Below are 20,859 nucleotides of genomic sequence, written 5' to 3'. Positions count from 1 at the left end.
GAGGCTATACCCTTTCAGCCTTTGGTTATCCTACAGGAATACTTCTATATATTCGGAATGAGTCAGTGAATAAGAATAATAATTCTTGGTTTAGGGCTGTAATACCTAATTTAAGGAAAAAACCCACATGATCATATGAGAAGACATACTAATCCAAGTTAAACTCATTCCACTAGGTCAGATTTGTTCAACTGCAGGGGTTTTGTTTGTTTGTTGGGGGGGGTGGTGGTGGTGGTGTTGGTTTTTTTTGTTTGTTTGTTTTGTTTTGGTTGGGTTTTTTTGTTTGTTTTTTACAAATAACCTATCAGATAACCTATCAGCAGACTTTGTGCTAAAGGTTAGAACAATGCTATGAAAATCAAACACAGCCAACAGTGCAAGTAAAGCAACAACTGCAACCTGAATGTAGGACTGATAAATCACTACTACGTAATACACTAAAAGACAGAATGCCCATCATAAATTAAACGACCTACAGTACTGCATGAGCAAACATGCAGACAAGATAGTATCAAAGTTTTTAATGAATAGACTGACTGCATATTTAGCATAGACTCAATAGTTATCAATTTAAATAGTGTATGAGAGAAAATAAGTAATAGGAAAGCGCATGATATAACACAAAGAACTAAACAGAGGAGAATCCCAGTTTTGATTCAAGTTGTCTGGCAACTGACTCTGCTGTGCTGCCTGCTGATCAATGGCAGACAAGTATAATGCTTGCCGCTCACTATGCTGCGTAACAAAGAAACCTGAATGAAAAACTGCACTTTCAGTTGAGCTTTGTGGCTCAGAAGGAGCCACATCTGTCTTGTCCCCTAGACATGACAGACTTGTAAGAAGATTCAAGAGAAGTCTAAAGCAGTCAGTGGGCAAATTGCTTTAAGCGTCAAGACTGAGTAAGGATTCCTGAAATGTTGAGTGAGGATGGATGTCTTTCCCTCCAGAAACCAGTTGTGTAAGTTTTCTCCCACTCGGTATAAAAACAAAAAGCTGGCATAAACTCCCTTAAAGTAGTCAGAGTACATGGTATAAAGCCAAGTAGATGTTCACAACCTGCTGCGGTCAGACTGACCATTGCAACAGTAATGAAGACAAGATAAACAAATTGCTCAGTACTAACAATTAAAAAAATAACATTTCAGATTATGAAAAAACCTAAAATTCATATTCACATATGAATTCTTAAGTCAATGGCCATACCCAATGTAATTGTTTAATCCTTTTAAAATAAACAGGTACTAGTTCTTGATTAACTGACATAACAATAATCAACTGCTTTTGGTACGATTTCTAGCCCTAGCTTCGAAAGAAATTGTGAAAAACACGCACACAAATTCATACATGCTGAGCTTATACCAGAATAGCTATACAAAACTGCTGGGGGGGAGGGCAAACAAGTAAGATTAGGAGTTCTCCTCATTAAATCAAGAAAACAAAAGTGAATCTGCAAATACATTACCAGGCAAAATAAATCCTAGTAGGCTAGAACATGCCATCCCCAAAATTACACAAACCACACCACCTTCCTTTCGCATACTGTATATTGCTACAGTATTTAATCCCAATAACCAGGAATGCTTTCTGTAGAGGTTAAATGAAACGCAAGGAACTCCTAATGCCTAAGTAAATGCTTGCAATATATCTTTGTGTAAGAAGAGTACCTCTCCAGCTATCTCCACAGGTCTTGTTGCAGAGCAAAACACCATTTTACATGCAGAACAGATTATAAAACAGAAAAATTCTAGATTTAACAGGAACTGGACTGGTCTGATCACCAATGTATCCAGGATAAAGAAACAAAGCATCCTAACAAGGAATGGCTTTACGTTGCTCACTCTTACAGACATCTTAATAAAACAACCCTTTTGACACTGGGGAAGCTTGAAGAGTGGCCCAGTAAAGGCTAGTCCCTTGGGCAGAGTATCATTCTAAGACCACTTCTGCTGCAATTTTGCTCTTTACACCTAACAAATCTCAGCCAATGAGTACTCTGCTTCCTGTACACATTTTATTTCTAACTGTTGTTTGCACCAAGAGGCAGACAGTACAGCATTTTAAAATAAAAATCTTAACAATTTTAGGACTAGGGAAAAATCAGGCGGTTCAGCAACAAAGGTAGTTCAACCTAGCTGCTCCCAATTATGCTTTCACTCCAAACACAGGCATCTCTAGAAAACACTCCAAAGAAACTTGATGTATCCATTTCCAGTGTAACTCTGCAGAAACCTACCTAGCTTAACTACAGGAAGAAATAGGACAGTGTTCTACCTGAGCTGCTTAGTCTTGATGTCACTACTCTTTCCAAAAGATAGACAAGCTCATTTTAAATTAGCTCTGCAACATTCATGCAGTGCCGTAATGCAATACACGCATGCATCGCTCCTGTGCTGTGCTAATACAGCTAACAGACAAGGGTCTCCTGTCACACCACTCACAACAAACTGAAATCCATCACACAGATTCTGGGTTGTTTTTCTAACCCCTCATTCTCCAGTTCTACGTCTTCCTCCACCTTCATAAAGCAAGTTCCTCAGAGCAGAAGGTTTTTTTTTCCCCTCTTAACATAACAATGCCAGTATTTCCTTCCCATGCAGCCTTCCCATTTATGGAAGGCAGTCTGGAATAGAGAGGTTATTACCTATATTAACAAGCATAATGAAAGGAGACACATAAAGCTGAACAGCTGGCGTCAAGGGCTGGGAACGTTCGCTACATACACTTCTTTACTTCAGTTTTAGGGGTTTTGATGTTTTTTACTTCAATTTAGCTCCAGTTTGATCCCATACACTAAATGCCCATTAGCAGCTGACGCACATCTTCTGCTTCAGCTTCACGTGAAAATGATTCAGCTTGTGGGCCATAAGACTGCTGTGTGATGCAAACCTGGGCACAGTAAGCGGAAAGGATGAAGACTTACTTCAAAAATGCACTCCAGATCTGAACAAAAACATTAACATAGATGCACTCTGAAGCCCTGAGAACTAAACCATAATTTAAAACCTTGATTGCTATTCTACCTTTTACTGTTATAAATTCTTGGTCCCTTCAAGAAGCAAAGCTATGATATCAGTTCCAACATGACCTGAAAAAGGAAGAAGCTAAAATTTTAGAATTGTGATCTGTGAATAATCAGTGAATAATCAGAAATAGAGAATTAAGCCTTGAGAATTTTTGTGCACACTTTAAGCAGAGTAAATAAAAGAAACCCTACCAGCTTAAAACCATCTCCTTAGCTTATAAAGTTGGCCACACCATTAAGATATCATGGTTTCAGGGTTTCCATGCTGATATTAAACAGATCAAGACCGCATATCTCCATACTTAAACTCATACCTTTCATGTAGCTCTTATACAATGTATATATATAAAGTCTGAGACTTCTCAATACCTCAGATGCATTTGGCAATAGGTCAATGACATGAAGTAAAATTGCTTCTGTTTTACCAGTGGTGAAACTAAAACATAGAAAGATGAGCACTATGATTACTGAATGAAAAGCATTAATGCTTTACTAGGTTTCAAAACCCCACTGAACACACATGTAAATCAGAAACTGATGACATAAAGATGTTATTAAGCACAGAAAAAAATATTACTATCCAGTAATATTTTCAAAAAGAATAGACTGGGATATGACAAGACTTTAGGATTTCAGAATCACGTAAAAACTCATAGTACAAGATTTTCCTCCCACATACTTGTTACGTTTCAAATTTACGTTTCACTGAATCAGCTAGCATTCTCTATCAATCAAATGTCTATTAGGTGCTGAAAGAATGAAAACTGCTGAGTACACTATAAATAAATACCACATGATTATAGAAGGCACCTCCATTTACAACTCAAATGCATCCACCACCCTCATTTTTATCATCAGCTAGCAATCCAGTTCAGGCACTGTACCATTAAGACATCATAGCTGCTTTTTCTACATCTGAGCTAGATCTCTCATGGCTGCTAGCATTTAAAGAACAGAAAATGAGCAGAAGTCATCCATTAGCAGAAATACTGGAGCCAGTGTTCGTTATGAGTTTGTGTTACAGAGGTGACTGATCTTAGTGTTTAAGACTGCAGAAAGCCCTGATTGAAGTTATTTCTGTAGTAAGGTGACATAAAAGTTCTCTCCTTTCCTTCTGGTCACTATTTAAGAACATACAAACTCACATAGAGGCTAGTTCTTTTACCTAATTACTTGCTGACTTTTCATAATTGTTTTAAGATCTTAATTATCTGCGATAAGTTTCCCTCACTGGTAAAACAAGCTTCAAGTTTTGAACCTGCTGTGAAGAGAGACGAATCACGCAGCATGGTCATACAGTTTACTTTCATAAGGTACCAGGAGTAAGAATAAAAAAAAAAAGCTTGTGGTTTGGTGTTGTTTTTTTTTTTTCCACAACACATAGTAGCACACATGATGAGAATGAAGGAAACAACCATAACTATGGCATTGGACTATCTGTGACTACCTTCGTTATACTCACATAGTAAGGTTCAGCTTCCCTTTCAGTTATCTCATCCTGATACAGAGTGAAACAGGTTGGTATTCGTCCAAACCACACATCTCGAAGTACATCTTTGTCATCTGTCATTCTTCCAATAGATAGTGAAGCACATGTAGAACAGTTTGTTTCTTCAGCTAGAACTGCAACCCCATTCCCCCAAAAAGAAACGAGTCAGTAGGACTGCAAATAAATACGCCTTGTTCAAGGTTCTCCCGCAAGCACGAGCAACGCTGTCACCGAGACGTTAAAGGCATCAGTTTGTACAAAGGACGGGACGAGTCAAAGCCTCCGAGTTAACACTTTCCCAACTACAAACACACGGTGGATGACGAGTAAATGTGTATTTTCGAAGCCTGCCGCACGTCCCAACCCTAAAGGCGACGGGGCCTTTCCCGTTACCGCCTTGCACTCACGCCGCAGCTCCCACCCGCCCCGAGGTCCCGGCTTTACGGCGGGCGAGCGGCCCCGGACCCGCGGGCAGCCAGCAGGGCCGGGGTCCGCAGAGAGGCAACGGCGGGGACAACGAAGCCAGCAGGGCTCTCGCCGGCGGGGCCGCGGGCCGGCCCGGGGCGGGGGGTCACCCAGGCCCCAAGACGGGCCCCAGCATCGCCCACCGCCGCGCTGAGCCCCGGTGCCGCCCCGCCAGCAGGCTCGGGGCGGCGGCCGCCCTCCGCGCCCGCAGCAGCGGCCCGGTCAGGCCCCGCGGCGCCTGTTGTTTGTTTGTCTGTCCGGCCGTCCGTCCCTCCCTCCCTCCCTCCCCAGCGGCCGCCCGGGGTGAATCAGCAGCGCACGGCGCGGCGGCGCTCCCGCCTCACGGGGCCGGACCGAGGAGCGCTACGGCGGCAGCCCCCGGCGTGCTCTCCCCGGGCAACGGCAAGGCCGGGGGGGGGGGGGGGGCGGGCCGCGGCGGCCCCGCCCCAGCCCCAGCCCACCGGGGGTGACCGGGCGTCCCGCGGGGGGTGGGCCGGGGCCGGCAGCCCCGCCAGAGGCGGGTGTGGGTAGAGGGGACAGCCGTTACCTCAGTCGCGACCCCCGCCGCCCGCCCGCCTGACTGACTGACTGACTGCCTAGCCGCGCGCGCGCGGCGTGCGGCGCGCCAGGCAGGAACTGAGCCGCGGCCCCGCCCCCGCCGCGGCCCCGCCCCTCTTCCCCGCCCCCAGGCGCACGCGCTCTCCGCCGCGCCGCTTCCGCCCGGCTCCCGGCGGGCAGGCTCCGGCGTCCGTCCGTCCTCCGCCCCCAGTCGGCGCCGGAAGCCGGAAGCGAGGCGGAGAAGGGGCGGCGGGGGGGCGTGGCGGGTTTGAGGTGTCTGGGCGGGAAGGAGGCGGAGGCGGGGCCTTAGGGCGGGCTGTGACAGGGCCTCCCCTGCTGCCCCGGGCACCGAGATGGCGGTGGGGACGAGTCGGTCCCGCAGCCGTCTCCCCCCCCCCCACCGTCCCCTGCTGCGAGGGGGCGGCCGGCCGGTGGCCCCTGAGCGCGCTGTCGGAGCTGCAGCGGCAGGGCCGGAGGAGCGGGGCCGCCGGGCTGCAGCTGTGACCGGGCCCGGGCCCGGGCCCGGGCCCGCTCCTGAGGCGACAGCGGAGTCGCTCGGCCGCGCTTCTGCCAGCGCGGGGGGGGCCAGAGAACGTTAATGCTGCGAGGTTTGGGTGCTCTCGGCCTTAAAAGCTCTTCTGAGGATTTTGAGCGCAATCTAACCGCTTCAGCTCTCAGTTCTCTCTTACCCGATTGTTCTCTTTTCCTGTTTTTCATGTGGTAGATTTTATACGCCACGATTTTATACCGTGATCACGGGAGGGTGAGGAGTACCTGCCGCCACCCGGGACATCTCCTGCAATACCAAAGCACCGTTCTGGATCAGTTTTTATCTGCCCAGTGGGTGCCAGTTCACGGTGAATTCCACCTCTGCACTTTAAAGGACATCTCCTGCAATTCTGCCACTCCGCAAATCCCCGTCTCGATGTCCTACAACTGTACGAGCGAACGGGAAGGATGGCACTCTTCAGGTGGGAGGGAACATCGTAATTCCAAGGAACATCTGTGTCGTGGCTTCCTTGCCAGTATGTGTCACGCACTACCAGTTGTCAAAGCCGGGTTCTTCTGTGGCAAGACGTGCAACTAGCAAATGTATTAAACCGGTATTTTGGCAGTTAACATTTGAAAGGAAACGGATAAAATGTGTTTTTACCTGATGTGGGTGGCACACTGCAATTTCAGTAGGGCGATGTTCTTGCTATGCTGGCTTGTGGCCACCAGATGTCACGCAGTGGCCACTGCTGCTGAAGGTGTCTTCAGGACTTCAAGAACTAACTACAGTTATAACTGACTGACTGCGGGTTTTATCCAAACAAAGACTGACATTTTAATGAATTTGTATGTTGCTGATTCAACCGCATGATTCCGGGAATTTTAGTATTTTTTGAGTCATCTGAAAGATTAGAGAAGCCTGAAGGGCTTGCTTTATTTTTTCCGGTTTAAATAAGCTTGTCATGATCACCTCTTTTTGATAAAACATAATATTCTGAACACGAGCCCTATTATAAATTATTAGAAAAAAGTATCTTTTTTTGTCAGTGCTCTATAAGCAAAAAGTTTAGCTGTGGCAATTCTGTGATTTGGCACATACACGGTGAAACTTTCCCTATCTTCTGTCCAAGGGTTTTTGTGACACATTAATTAAAAAAACAGGTAAACTGGTGTAAACCTGGAGTAAACTTCATGTTTGGTATAGTCTACCCCAAAGCACAGGGAAAGATAACCCACAGCACATGCTATATTGCAAGGGCTTTAGGCTCTCAAGTGACCAGTTCCCTTATGCTCCTAAATATAGGCAACTTGCGCTTGCCTTGGGTGCACGTATTGGGCAGCACCTCTAAAGGGCATGCCAATGCTGAGGTGATGGAAGGGGACGAGTTCCTCCAGAAGTAGCCCCTGTGCACTCACAACAGTTTAACTAGTGGGGATGGCGTGGAAATGACAGTCTTGCAGACCTGGAATGGCAGAAACTTCTGGATGCAGAAGGATGCTTCCATAGAGACCTGTGCAGTACTGATCCCACAATTACAAAGGCATCCAAGCCACAAGCACTGGTCATTGCTACAGGCTTCTCTATGGATTTTTGCAAGGAACCCTCCTGATGCTGTTACAGGTCCGTTGAAACTGGTCTGACGAGATGCATTGACTAGTGGAGCTGCTGTGAGGTGCCAGCACCACTGCAAAAAAAAAAAAAAAAAGTACTTTGCCCTGGTTACAACATTTACAAACTTTCAGAAAGCTTTGCATGTATGGGTTTCCCTACAGGAAATCAAGGAGAACCACATGTTTATTCTTTGCCCTTTCTTCCCATGAGCACTTCGGTAGTGCTGAAGGGTTTGACTGATCATTGTAGCAGCATCACTAAAGATAATGCCAGCTTCTATTGAAAAGAAATGGCTCAGAAACATCCACTGGCACAACTGCTCCCGCCGATTTTTTCTCATGAGCAGGAAGAAGTCTGCCAGCATTGCTATTAGCAGTAATACTGATACTGTGTATATACTGAGGATATGACCCATTCTTGATGCTGCCTGTACTTACCTCCTGAGGTCTTGCTTAACCTCTACTGCTATAGCTCTTGAAGCACACCATTGGCCAGCTAGACTGTGTAATCAGCATTCTGTTGATTACTAATAACAACTACCACACAGATTAAACATTTACGTTTGCACTATTCTCTCATGTATAGTATAAGGAACATAGGCACCTGACTCAGGCATATGAATTCCACTCCATAGGCTGAAAATTGAACACCATCGAGTGCCCAAGTCTTTTGCTGGATCTAGATAAAAGATGCTAAGTAGAGAATAAAACACAGTTAAGTTGTAAAGTGAGTTAACTTGCTATTTAGAGTACCTTCCTATGTAAACATCCTAGCAAACTACTGATGTAGTTACCAGACAGAGATGCAGCAAAATACATTGTAAAATCTGTGTGAGATTATAAAGACAATAGTTCTATAGGCAGATGAGGCTCCGCTACTGAGATGAACTTGATTGTAGATAAATACATGAGATGTAATACATGAGAGTAACTACTGAAGTGAATGCCAACTTTGCTATTAGTATGACTATAAATAATGAATCTGAATTGAAACATTAAAAATAATTGCTAGGATGGAATGTCAAAACAGGTACAATAAAAAAGGAATTATCTCCTTTGGTGTATTGTTTTCCACATTGTTATCTAATGCTTCAAGTTGCATCATCACTCAGCAGAATGGACCAGTCTAAATTGGAAGGGGAAAAGCTCAACAAACATATTTCCAATTCCAAAGATCCTCAAAGATCCCCCATTTTAAACGTCATCATCAGACAACACACAGTGAGTCATTGCCTAATGGCACCCAAATCAAAACACCAGTTAGTGAGTACATATGGAATGTGAAGATGCTTGTAAAGAACAAGATTATAATTAAAGATGCATTTATTCTAACAGAAATAAGAGAAATGGAACAGATGGTTTACATATTTGTGGGCAGTTATGTTTTTGTGTAATGGTAATGAAGATTTGTAAACAGAATCACCGTATAATTTAGGTTGGAAGGGACCTTTGGAGTCCTTTCCTGACCTCTAGGCCAACACCCCTTCTCAAAGCAGGAGTAGCTACAAAGTTAGATCATGTTGGTGAAGGCAAATAATGCCAACATTTGGTTGCTGAAAAGTTACCTGAAATAAAATGTGAAATAGTATTTCCCTGTATATTTTGCTGTAACTGGGATAACTGATATTCATTGCTTTGATCACATGGAACAAATTTAATGCTGCTTTCATAGAACTGGTATTTTATGGCACCTACATATACACAAAGTCAGGATCATTCATATGTATAATAAAAAACCCTGGCAAGTGGACAAAAAATTCCTTTTACTCAGGCCTGGCTCCTCCTTGTGTAAAATCCTGATTCCATTAAATCAATGGCAAAACACACAAAGACATGTGAAACTTAACTTATTTCAGTGTTGCTTTATTAGAAACTGATCAGCAAGCACCATGGGTGTTTTCCCTTCATTTCCCTAACAGTTTTCAATAGAAAGCAAAACATATTTTGTTTTGATTTCTTAGCTATTGTCTTTTGAGTATGTAAACAAAAACAGATTGAGAGAATCATTAGTGTACACCTTTTAACATGCAACAGTGAGTAAGTCAAATGAAACTCATGATGCTGCTATTTATATCTAGCTAAATAGTACATTGTTGCCTACTCCCAGTGAAGAATTAATTTGATTAATTATGTGAGAAGCTGATTCATTCATCTGAGACATGTCTGGAAATATTACAAGATACAAGCACTAATCTGACGCTTCTGCACCAGTGTCTGATGGCACTTAACGTTTTCCAGATACAATTTTAATTTTTATGTTTGTGGAAGCAAAAAATCACTCTTACCTAGATACACGTCTTTCATGCCCTCTTCAGCTACTAATATTTGCGTTCTATAACAGGCAAGTAGGTTTGGAAATATTCTAGACTGTTTTTAAACTCTTTCTTGTCTAAATAACTGAAGTGTGCTGACAGCTCTCCTAGTTTTCCCCCACTGTAGTTAACTCTGTTTTACTTTGTTGATTTCCTATTTTAATTCTAACTTAAAATTCCTAAGTTATATTTCAGACTATTGAAATAATGTTTTATTGCTAAAACAAGTGACTGGACATTAGGAACTCCAAGTTCTAAGTCTGCTGCTTATTATTTACCTTGAACAAAATTTCTTGTGTTTGCTACTTTGTTGTAGCCCCATTAAGACATCTTGGTCTTAGTGAGGAGGGAGGGAAATGCCATTTTTAAAAATTCACAAGGAAATACTTCTGATTTGTAATAAAATACAGGATTTCTCTATTCCAGACAAAATTGTTTTTGTGGTGTGACTGGATGATCTTCAGCAGTTTTACCCAGGGAAAGAATTTTTCTCAGCGATTCCAAATTCACTTTGATCATTTTGTAGTAATAAAGTCTTGATAACTCCAGTTCTGAAGCTCTGATATATCTTTGTTTCTCCATTAATGAAGTGCGTTAAGGAGGTTTAAATTTATAAAGACTTTTTAGTGAATTTAAAAACAATATTGGATGTGAGTTCTTCTGTTTTTTCTCTTTGTTGTATTTGTACAACGTTTGTTATATGAGCTAGTTGTTAAATCACTCTGATTTCTCAGGGAAAAAAGGAAGCATACAATGCATATAAAATAGGAGGGTGGATGTTATCGTTGATGGGGAAAAAAGCAAAAAACTGAAAGTCTATCTGGTTCCATAAGAAGTATCAGTGGCCTCACCAGTGCTGAGTGGGGGAGACACAATCCCTTCCCTTGACTTACTGGCCACACCGTGTCTAATATAACCCAGTATATGCTTGGCCTTCACTGCTGCACAGGAGTTTGCGTTTGCCTCTGTTGAACTCCGTGATTTTTCCATTGGCTCATTCCTCTCGTTTGCCTGTGAATGGCAGCTCAGCCCTCCACCATATCAATTACTCCCCCCTCCCAAGTTTGTATCATCCAAAAACCCAACAACTGTGTGTGTTCCAGCTCATTGCCCAGGTCGATGATAAAAATGTTAAACGGCACTGACCCTAGTATTGACGCTGGAGGAACACCACTAGTAACCAGCTTCCAGTTAGACACACTGTGGTGGGTTGACCCTGGCTGGATGGCAGGATCCCACCAAAGCCGCTCTATCACTCCTCTCCTTAGCTGGACAGGGGAGAGAAAATATAACAAAAGGCTCATGGGTCAAGATAAGAACAGGGAGAGATCACTCACCAATTACCATCACAGGCAAAACAGACTCAACTTGGGGAAATTAGTTTAATTTATTACCAATCAAATCAAAACAGGATAATGAGAAATAAAACCTAAATCTTAAAACACCTTCCCCTCACCCCTCCCTTCTTCCCAGGCTTAACTTTACTCCCGAGTTCTCTACCTCCTTCCCCACAGTGACGCAGGGGGACAGGGAATGGGGGTTGGGGTCAGTTCATCACACGTTGTCTCTGCCACTTCATCCTCTTCAGGGGCAGGACACCTCACTCTTTCCCTGCTCCAGCGTGGGCTCCTCTCTCCATGGGGCCACAGGTCCTGCCAGGAGCCTGCTCCAGCGCGGGCTTCCCACAGGGTCACAGCCTCCTTCGGGCATCCCCCTGCTCCGGCGTGGGGTCCTCCCCGGGCTGCAGGTGGAGATCTGCTCCCCCGTGGACCTCCCTGGGCTGCAGGGGGACAGCCTGCCTCACCATGGTCTTCCCCACGGGCTGCAGGGGAATCTCTGCTCCGGCGCCTGGAGCACCTCCTCCCCTCCTTCTGCACCGACCTGGGGGTCTGCAGGGCTGGTTCTTTTACATGTTCTCACTCCTCTCTCTGGCTGCAGTTTCTGTGCCACAGCAACTTTTTTTTCCCCTTCTTAAATCTGTTCTCCCAGAGGCACTACCACTGTCACCGATGGGCTCGGCCTTGGCCAGCGGCAGGTCTGGCTTGGAGCCGGCCGGCATTGGCTCTGTCAGACATGGGGGAAGCTTCAAGCAGCTTCTCACAGAAGCCACCCCTGTAGCCCCCCGCTACCAAAACCTTGCCACGCAAACCCAGTATGACCTTGAACCATTAACCACTACTCTCTGAGCCCAGCAGTCCACCCAGTTTTTCACCCACCTTGCGGTCTACTCATCCAGTCCACATCTCCTCAGTTTACCTACCAATATACTATGAAAGACTGTGTTGAAAGTCTTGCTTCAGATAAGCTACATCTGTAACTCTCCTTTCATCCACAGAGCCAGCCATTTCATCATAGAAGGCAATCAGGTTGGTTAAGGATGATTTAACCTTGATAATTCTCTCCTGGTTGATTCTAGTCATCTTTCTGTCCTTCACGTGCCTGAAATGGGGAGGACTTGTTCCTTAGTTTTCCCAGGAGCTGACCAGCTTGTAGGTCTTCCTTCTTCGTTTTTTTTTTTAAATATTGATGTAACATTTGCCTTTTACCAGCAACTGGCGAGTTCCCCAGTTGCCACAACCTTTCAAAGATGATAAAGAGGAGCCTCACAAAGACATCGGCCATCTCAACTTCTGTGGATGCATCTCATCTGGTCCCATGCCCAGAATTACTTGAATTCTCCCTAACTTGATCCTCCTGTATGGTGGGTAGTGCCTCATTCCTTCCAGTTTGCTACTAGGCACAGAGACCTGGCCTTGCCAGTAAAAAACAGGGCAAAGAAGGCATTAAGTACTTCAACTTTTTCTATGTAGTTTGTCACTAGGTCCTTTCTAGCTTGCCTGCACTATTTAGCAGTAAGCTTATGTTTTCCTTCACCTTTCTTTCAAGGCTGCTTACCTGTAGAAACCCTTCTTGTTACCCTCTACATTCCTTGGTGGTTTCAACCCCAGCCATGTGCGGCTTTCCTAATTCCTCTCTTGCATGCCTGGGTGATGCTGCTAGAGTTCCTGGTAGCCTGTCACTGCTTCCACTTTCTGCATACTTCCTTTCTGTGTCTGAGCTCAGCTAGAAATTCCCTCTTCAGCCAGCCTGGCCTCCTGCCATATCTGCCCATCTTCTTCTGCAGTCACGATGGCCCATTCTTGTGCTTCAAGGAGATTTTATTTGAAGATCAGCTTTAATGGGATCTTTTTCTTTCTTGGCTCCCCGGGGGTTCCTGACTACCCGCTCCCTGACCAAGCTGAAGTCCACTCTCCTGAAGTCCAGGTCTTTACTCTGCTACGTACCTTCCTCACTTCTCTTAGTATCTTAAATTCAACCTGATTCACTTCCTTTTAGGCTTTGATCTCCATACTCTGATGAACCTTCTTAAAAGCCTTTCTCAATAGGTTAGCAAGACTGTTGGGAAAGATGCTCTTGCCTCTCTTTCTCACGCTGGTGCCATCACTCCCCACCAGTCCTTGATCCCAGAAGATGATCCATGGGCATAGAAGCCAAAGACCCTGCCTGTAACACCAGCCACACTGGCTTCGATCTGCAAGGAATATCCTCTCTTACTGAGCCCGTTTCCTTGACCGGTAGGGTCAAAAAGGAACACCACCTTGGCCCCTTTGCTACAGCTTAGAGCACAGCAGTCATCTTTGACCTGCTCAAGGTCTCTTTTGGAAGCAACACTTGTGGCCAGATGGGTAAGCAGAAATAGATAGTGATAGTCCAAAGACCCCATCAATCCTTCCGTGATGTCCCACATTGGGGCCCAGGATGAGCAATCAGCTTCCTGACAGCAGGTCTGTCCCGCAGGTGGGTGCTCTGACCCCTAGGGGAGGGAGTCACAGCCACTGTTACCCGTTACTTTATCCTTATGGTGCTGGTTCCGGCCAGTTTGGGATTTTCATTGGATACCCCTGGAGTTCCCCGTGAACTTCTCTAATTTTAGCTGTCCCCCAAAACTTTCTATCCCATGTAAATTTTACTGTCTTGCTACATATCATAGCTCATCAATAAATATTTTAAATAAGAACCATCTTATTAGAGATGTTTAAGGAAGTCCATTGCTAGTTTCACCTCATTGATTATTCCTACTCTTTCTGTTGGTCTGTGACAGCTCTTTTTTCTCTCAACCTGTAGGTATATAGTTTCCTTGATAACCTTTTGGGAAGGCCATGGTTATAGAGACTGAATAAATTTCAGCTTACTCATTCTCCTTCATCCACTTTTTTGTAGACCAGCTGGTAGATAACTCCCTAATTATTGTTTATTGACGGTAGAAATTCACTGACCTGCATTCTCACAGTCACTCTCTGTGCTTGTTTTAAATATTACATCCTTATTCTCTGTGATCGCAACTGATTATTATGGGAAAAGCAAACGCTGACGAACAGCTCTGCCACTTCATGCTTCTACTCCCTGGGACTGCCGATAACTGGTTTGCTTCATCAGGCTGTTTCAACACCTCCTCTTTTGGATAACTTTTCATGGGACAGTGCAAGGTTTAGATTCATCTGAGAAGAGGACAGAGCCGATGGCTGCACGGAGCGGCACCAGCTGATGGCATTCACAGGGTCTTCACACAGACAAAAGGGCTTTGTAATATACAGGAGGAAGAAGTGACTGGTAAGCATAACTATGAAGAGACAGTTCCAATTTCCTAGTAATGCTCCTGTATTATCTGCAGATATATAGGAACAGTTATGCTTTTAATTACAGCTGGTCAGCATAATGTTTAATTGCAGATTCTTTAGCACCTAACTAGGTTACAGAAGACTGGATAGCTCTTGGATTTGTCACAGGACACTCATACCCCATAGCAATTTAATCAGCTGTGCTTACGTTTCAGTCTTTAGCATTTTGGTTTTAGACTGTAAATTGCTGAAGATAGAGACCCGCCTTCCTGCATGCTTGTACGTTTCCCAGCTCATCTGTTGGTCACTATAAATAATAATAAATAACTATGTAATTAATTTCCAGGGCTACTGATTAAGTAATATACTTGGAATCTCTATAAAATAATTAATTTTAAATGTCATGGTAGTTTCTGCCTTCCTTCTAAAAAACTAAAAGAGAAAGATCCCATCCTAACTTAAGCCATGCTGGCTGAAAGATTTCTATGAGAATATGATGAAAATACAATAGAATGGCATTGCTGATTTAGTTAAACTTAAATTAAAAATTATTCTCTAAGGTGACAGGTTTCCAAATTAATTTCAACCTAGACAAAATTCAAATTCAGATCAGGTTGCAAAATAAGAACATGAGATACAGTTTAGCTTTTGGGCAACAATAAAAGTATAGCAGTACTATACACATTAACTTGTGGAAAACTGGAAAGCAAGAGAAACAAAGCCATAAAATGTTAATCTGGCAATCTATACATTTCAGCAAAGCTATACCTACTCAGGAAAATATAAACACATCTTGATATTAAGCAGTAAATTAACAATTTGCCACTATTATATTCCTAATTCCTCATTATTATGTTAATTTTGGTATTTTTAATTGAATTGATCTATGGTCTTACTAGTATACCTTTAAATTGTGACTACAGGAGAACAGAGTGCTAGAATTAACATTCTTTTTTTTTTTAAATCAAACTCCAGAGGAGCCTAGAATCCCTGATGCACAGAGCAGCACAATGCTGCCAATCAATGGCATCCTGCCTTCATGAGGAGCAACATCTCCCACCTCCCACTCAGTATCTATCAGTCTACAGAACCACGAAGATGGGAAAGAAGAAGAAAATTTGCCACAATGTGGAATGTTCTTTCCTCTGAGTAGCATCCACAGCATTTGTTTCAGTCTAGTTATAGAGTCTGTTTTCTCATAGCTATTTTATCTTCCCCTGTTACAGTTTCAGGAAGGAAAAAACTACTTATTGAAAAACCTCAGATATCAAACAAAGGCCATAGTGAACCAATGTTGACATTAAGGGAGCTGGTACAAAAAACATAGCATACATACAGTGTTTTACAGATCTTAGTGTTCAGCTTGAGACCAGCCACAGAACCTTTATGTAAAATGTACAGAGGAAACATTCATCTTTTACAGGGGGGCAGAAGAACACAATACTTGGATACTCAGAGCAAGACTGAAGTGGGTTGTAGGTGTTGTCTTGGCTTTTTACTGACACTGCACTTCAATGAAAGGTAGTTATCATTAAGAGAAAAGTAACATCGGGTTGTCATTAACAGAATGACATGTAACAGAGAAGGAAACCCTCAAAATAAATGTTTTCTGTGGGACAGGGGTTTTTTTTCTGTGAACTGATTGGAGGAGGAATGAAAACTACTACCATGGCTGTATTAGCAAGAATAAAAGTGATGTCCTACACTGGGAAATCCTGAACATTTCATAACTGAAATCTATTTGGCTATCTGCCTGGACTCATGGGCTGCACCTAGTTGGCATTAAAATCACACAGAACACTCTCACTGTTAGCATCATGATGGGAGTATTATGAGGAGGCAGTAACTAATGCAGAAGTAGTTCACTTCTACATTAAAAAAAAAAAGGATGGCTGTGGATAGCACTGTAAAACTCCATGTTATAGTAAAAGATCACACGCTACACTTTGGCCATATTGTGGGATGCTTTTAATGGGCAAGCGCTGAAGTTATACAACCTCATGAACTACATACATGAACTCATTTTGTTTCCTTCCCTTGAGCTGTACAATTCTAATGCAAGAGCCTCTTTAGAGGCCTGAAGATGGGTTGCAGGACTCTGAGTAGCTGACAGGAGGTGTATGGGTAGCAGGGGGGTCTATATGACACCTTCCATCTATGTGACTATATATGCGACTCAAAGGGTCAGATAAATTGTTTGCATTTTACAGCAACAACAAGAATAAGGAACCATGCTAATGTTGAATTGAATAATTGAATATGCTAATTTCCCATTACAAATTCTACCCAAGCCTATCTGCTGTGGACTACTCAGTTTAAGGAATAAAAATCTTACTTAGAGTATCAATGGGTTCAACAGAACCATCTGTGAATAACCAGATTACAAATTAAGCCAAAGTTATAAGAAGAATGAAGGTGAAATCTTGACCCTGACGAGGGTCACATGCTTTTTTGACTTGATCTGATCACTAGCACCTAAGAGATGGGCATTGCATGCTTTCAACAGAGGTACCAGCTCACAGATGGAGTTAACTGTCAAAGATCCCAAATTGGACCACGATGGGAATGAGACACCTCGAAATGAGACCAAAAGCATCCAACACACAAAGCTAAAGTACTGCCTGAAGTAATCATGCAGTGTGTACATGTAAGAAGAAATTCAGAGCATGAGGTTATGTAAATTCATCCCCACTCCAAAATGTCCCCGAGAGCCTGAGGTGCCTCTATCTACTTCTGCTCCAGCGCCTGCGTGCTCACCTCTGTGTCTCCCCAGGCAATCCAGCCATACGGCCGCCAGACAGACCACAGTAAGTCATGGCAACCGGCACGCCAGTAACCTTGACTAAGTGAAGACTGCCCTTTGAGCCTGATTGATGTTTTGCCCCACCTACCAGGTACGTAAGGCAATCCCACAAATTCTTCTTGGCTTCCAAATTTACTTCTTGGTTGAAGCTGAAATACCTGGCTCTTGCTTCCAGATTCCTTAGTCCTAGTCTCATTCAATCTCTGCTTGCTATTTTTCCAAAGTCTTTCCCTGTGTCATGGACTTGCTGACCTTTGTGGGGTTTGCCCTACTATTTGTTTTAAGAGTCTCTTGGCTTCTCTGGCTTCCTACCTATTGCTGTGGCTGCAATTCTGGCTGGCATGTTCATGAGCTAATTTCCTAGCCTTGGCTTTCCCTGGTCATAATACTTAGTTGTGTTTTCCATTTTTGATTCCAAGCTGTCTTTAACCACCAGAAATGATCACCCACATCCCGCCATGTCTGATAATTTACTGAGGATGTGTGTTTATGCCTTTTTCTTTCAAAGCATGGAGTGGGACTTGCTCCTTCTCTTCTCAGGTGTGGCCAGGGAACCTCTAGTCTTGTTGAGCCAGAAAGAAAACAGCGGTGATATGACTGTGAGGTAGAACGTCCCCTTGTAGATAGGGTATTCCTGAATTAAGGCTACCATTTCCATCACTACTTCTACATTGTACCTTGAAGTCTTGGGAAAAAATGAAAGCCAGTACGGCATTTTGTAGAGAGCCTGCTATTACTATGTGTGTTAAACAAGACTGAAATATGCCAACCACAGGGAGTCCCAGCAGAGATTTAGGCCAAGCAATACCTAGTTTTTAGCTCCTTGTCAGACTTAGGCAAGAAGCAGGCACCCAACACTCAGCCCTGTGAAGACTGCGGCAGTTCTGGGAATGTGGAGAGGTGAATCCCTAAGTACCTGGGGCACTTTCAAGACAAACAGGGAGGCACCCCTGGAATTTAGGTGCCCGTAGGGTTAGGTGTCAAATGAATGTGGGATTTCAGGGCCATAGTTTGGATCTTACGTGTTTTATGTGGGACGCAGGCAGGATTTTGGTCCCTGCGTACTTTATTGCTCTTTTATCACCAGCTCCAAAGTGTGGGAATCCAAACCACTCTTCATATATTCTGACAGTGAAATACCTGAATCTCAAATGTTCACTTGCATGTACTGTTTCTGGAGGAAATTTCAAACCCCTGTTGTATTGGAAAAGAAGATAAAATATTTGGTGACAAAGTTGATGTTAGTCCATTCCTATTTTTCTATAATTTGCTTATGGTCTTTAGACTGTTTTTTCACATATATTGTGCCATATATTGGAAGTTTTATATTAGAACAGTGCTTCTGTTTTGAAACAATAAAAAGGGAGGATCAATGATTTGAATAGTGTTATCTAAACCAGTGTGTTATTTAGTTTCTGTAACAGCTTCACAGATTTTGAGTCTAAATTTGTCTGATTGTCATTGTAATTCCAAAATTAGCATGTTTCTGGGTTTTTTTTGTAAATCTCACATACAGTGTGCAGTCAAGCTAGGTGGACATTGAATATGATAAAGTCTAATCTAGATACCCAATCATCTTCTTTTTCACCATGTTGGAATGAAACCAAACAGGAGAAGGATAATTTGTTGCATAATATCTTTCTGTGATATGAATTACTATGAACTGTTGCAAAATTGTGTTGGTTCAGATAAAAGCTAGACTGACTTGTTCTGTTGCATGTGTCAGGAGTGCTGACATAAACATGACCATATTTAAAGTTTCCTAAATGACTGGCTAATTCTAATGAATTTCCATCTTAACTAATGGTCTTAAAAATGCCTTTCCTGAAAGGAGAGGTCCAAGTCTTCTAAATAAGCCTAAGAACAAGTACTGCTACAAGTACTGACCCTCCACAAATCTGTTTGGATCAAGATCACATGGTGTTCTGATACTGCTATATTTAACACCGAGACTTTAATTTGGGCCGAAGTCTGAACAAGTGTTATCAACCAAATCCCCTTCACCCACTTTTGTGTATCAGGATATTGTAGTATATGTTAGCACTGAAGCACAAATGCTGGATACCTCAAAGCCGATGTTCCATTCTTATTTCATACATGTGTCACTGCAGAGAGATACTTAACTCTGCACATTTTCGAGGTACCCTATGATGCTAAAGATGATCCAGACCCTGCCAAGATAATCTAAAAGGATTTGAAAAGATGCATGCCTTGCACTTCTCCTTTTTTCTGTTCTGTGATTTAAACTGTATGTTTTCAGGCCATACATGTCTTTTTTTGGTGTGGAATGAAGTACCACAGGTCTGCTGAACATACCCTCAGCTGTCTGGCCTGCCAAGAACTGTGGGTACCTGGTGGGTACGGAGGCAGAAAGAGGAGACACTGGGACTGCAGTGGCGCAGACTCCTTTCTCCCCAGTGCTGTTTAGCTGAAGTGGCTCACCAACACCAAATTATTCACCTTTGCTCTGGCACAACAGAATCCTGATTATAACTGAGACCTAAATGGAAATGCAGTACACATACTTAGTAATATATTTATCTGGCTTCTTCAATGGTGAATGTCATAAAATGCAGAGGTTATGCCAGTTGTGGATCTCTAGTCAAGGAAATAGAAAAGAATAATTTTAGGCTAAAATAAGAGGTATAGCTATTTGGATCTTTACAGTGTATAGCCAGTGTCCAAAAATCCTATCCAGATACAGGAAACAGGATCTCCTGCTTTGTTCCTAGCCAACTATCGAGGACAGCACGCTACCTGTCATCGGGTCTCCTGTCTGCCCTTGCAGCTACTTGAAACCCAACTGGACATGGTCCTGAGCAACCTGCTCTTGCTGACCCTGCTTGAGCAGGGGGACTGCACCAGACAACCTTCAGAGGTCCCTTCCCACCTCAAGTATTCTGTGATTCTATTATTTCCATGCTTATATAAATGGCTTTACTGAAACTGACATTTTTTTCTTGATCCCTTACACATTTCCTGAGGGTACAACCGTCTACCTTTCCAGTTCTGCCCAATTTTTGTCATGACACATACTTAATTTTGGGAAAAATCACTTTCTTCGTGGGTTAACTTCTTTAGTTAATCACTAGCCAAGTAAATTACACACCACTCGGGAAAAGAACTGAATTTGCCCCCCCAAACAGGTGTACATATTGCTTTGGGTAAAACAGTAGTATAGGTAGGGCTGGAGCTGCTCAGCCAAACCCCTTCTGCATTTTGTCTTCCCCTGCCTTGCTCACATCCTTGTCCTCCTGCCGCAAAACTCTCAGCATTAATTTATGTCCATCTCAGTTTACGTAGCGGTTGTCAATTGTGGGCTGATTATGACCATTTCCTAACAGTGAATTTAAAGTTTTTCCAGCACACAGACTTCCAACATTTTTATTCTCTCATGTTAGCATTTTTAGCAGAGAATGCTAACCTCCACGTCCCATCAGTGGCAAGCAAAATGAGAACAAACAAAACACCCTAAAAGCTCCTTATGC

The 20,859-nt window shown here is 43.3% G+C and overlaps 1 protein-coding gene across 2 annotated transcripts in view; it reads right to left on the bottom strand.

Annotated features, from left to right (window-relative positions):
• Positions 1–5,586, bottom strand: part of ATG5 (autophagy related 5) — an 84,722-nt gene extending 79,136 nt beyond the window's left edge. The window contains exons 1-2 of one of the 2 annotated variants that reach the window (XM_030000668.1): positions 5,524–5,586; positions 4,485–4,645 (exon numbers count right to left, since the gene is read on the bottom strand). In XM_030000668.1, the coding sequence (XP_029856528.1) occupies positions 4,485–4,592 (108 nt within the window). In that variant the 5' untranslated portion in view covers positions 4,593–4,645; positions 5,524–5,586. Of the gene's footprint in view, positions 1–4,484; positions 5,391–5,523 lie in introns of those variants that run through there. The other variant, XM_030000657.2, reaches the window with a different exon arrangement.
• Positions 5,587–20,859: the final 15,273 nt, after the last annotated feature.

This window comes from Aquila chrysaetos, chromosome 2, assembly GCF_900496995.4.
Source record: "Aquila chrysaetos chrysaetos chromosome 2, bAquChr1.4, whole genome shotgun sequence".
In the NCBI taxonomy this organism is placed as follows: Eukaryota; Metazoa; Chordata; class Aves; order Accipitriformes; family Accipitridae; genus Aquila; species Aquila chrysaetos.
This window is presented reverse-complemented; position numbering and strand designations above follow the sequence as displayed.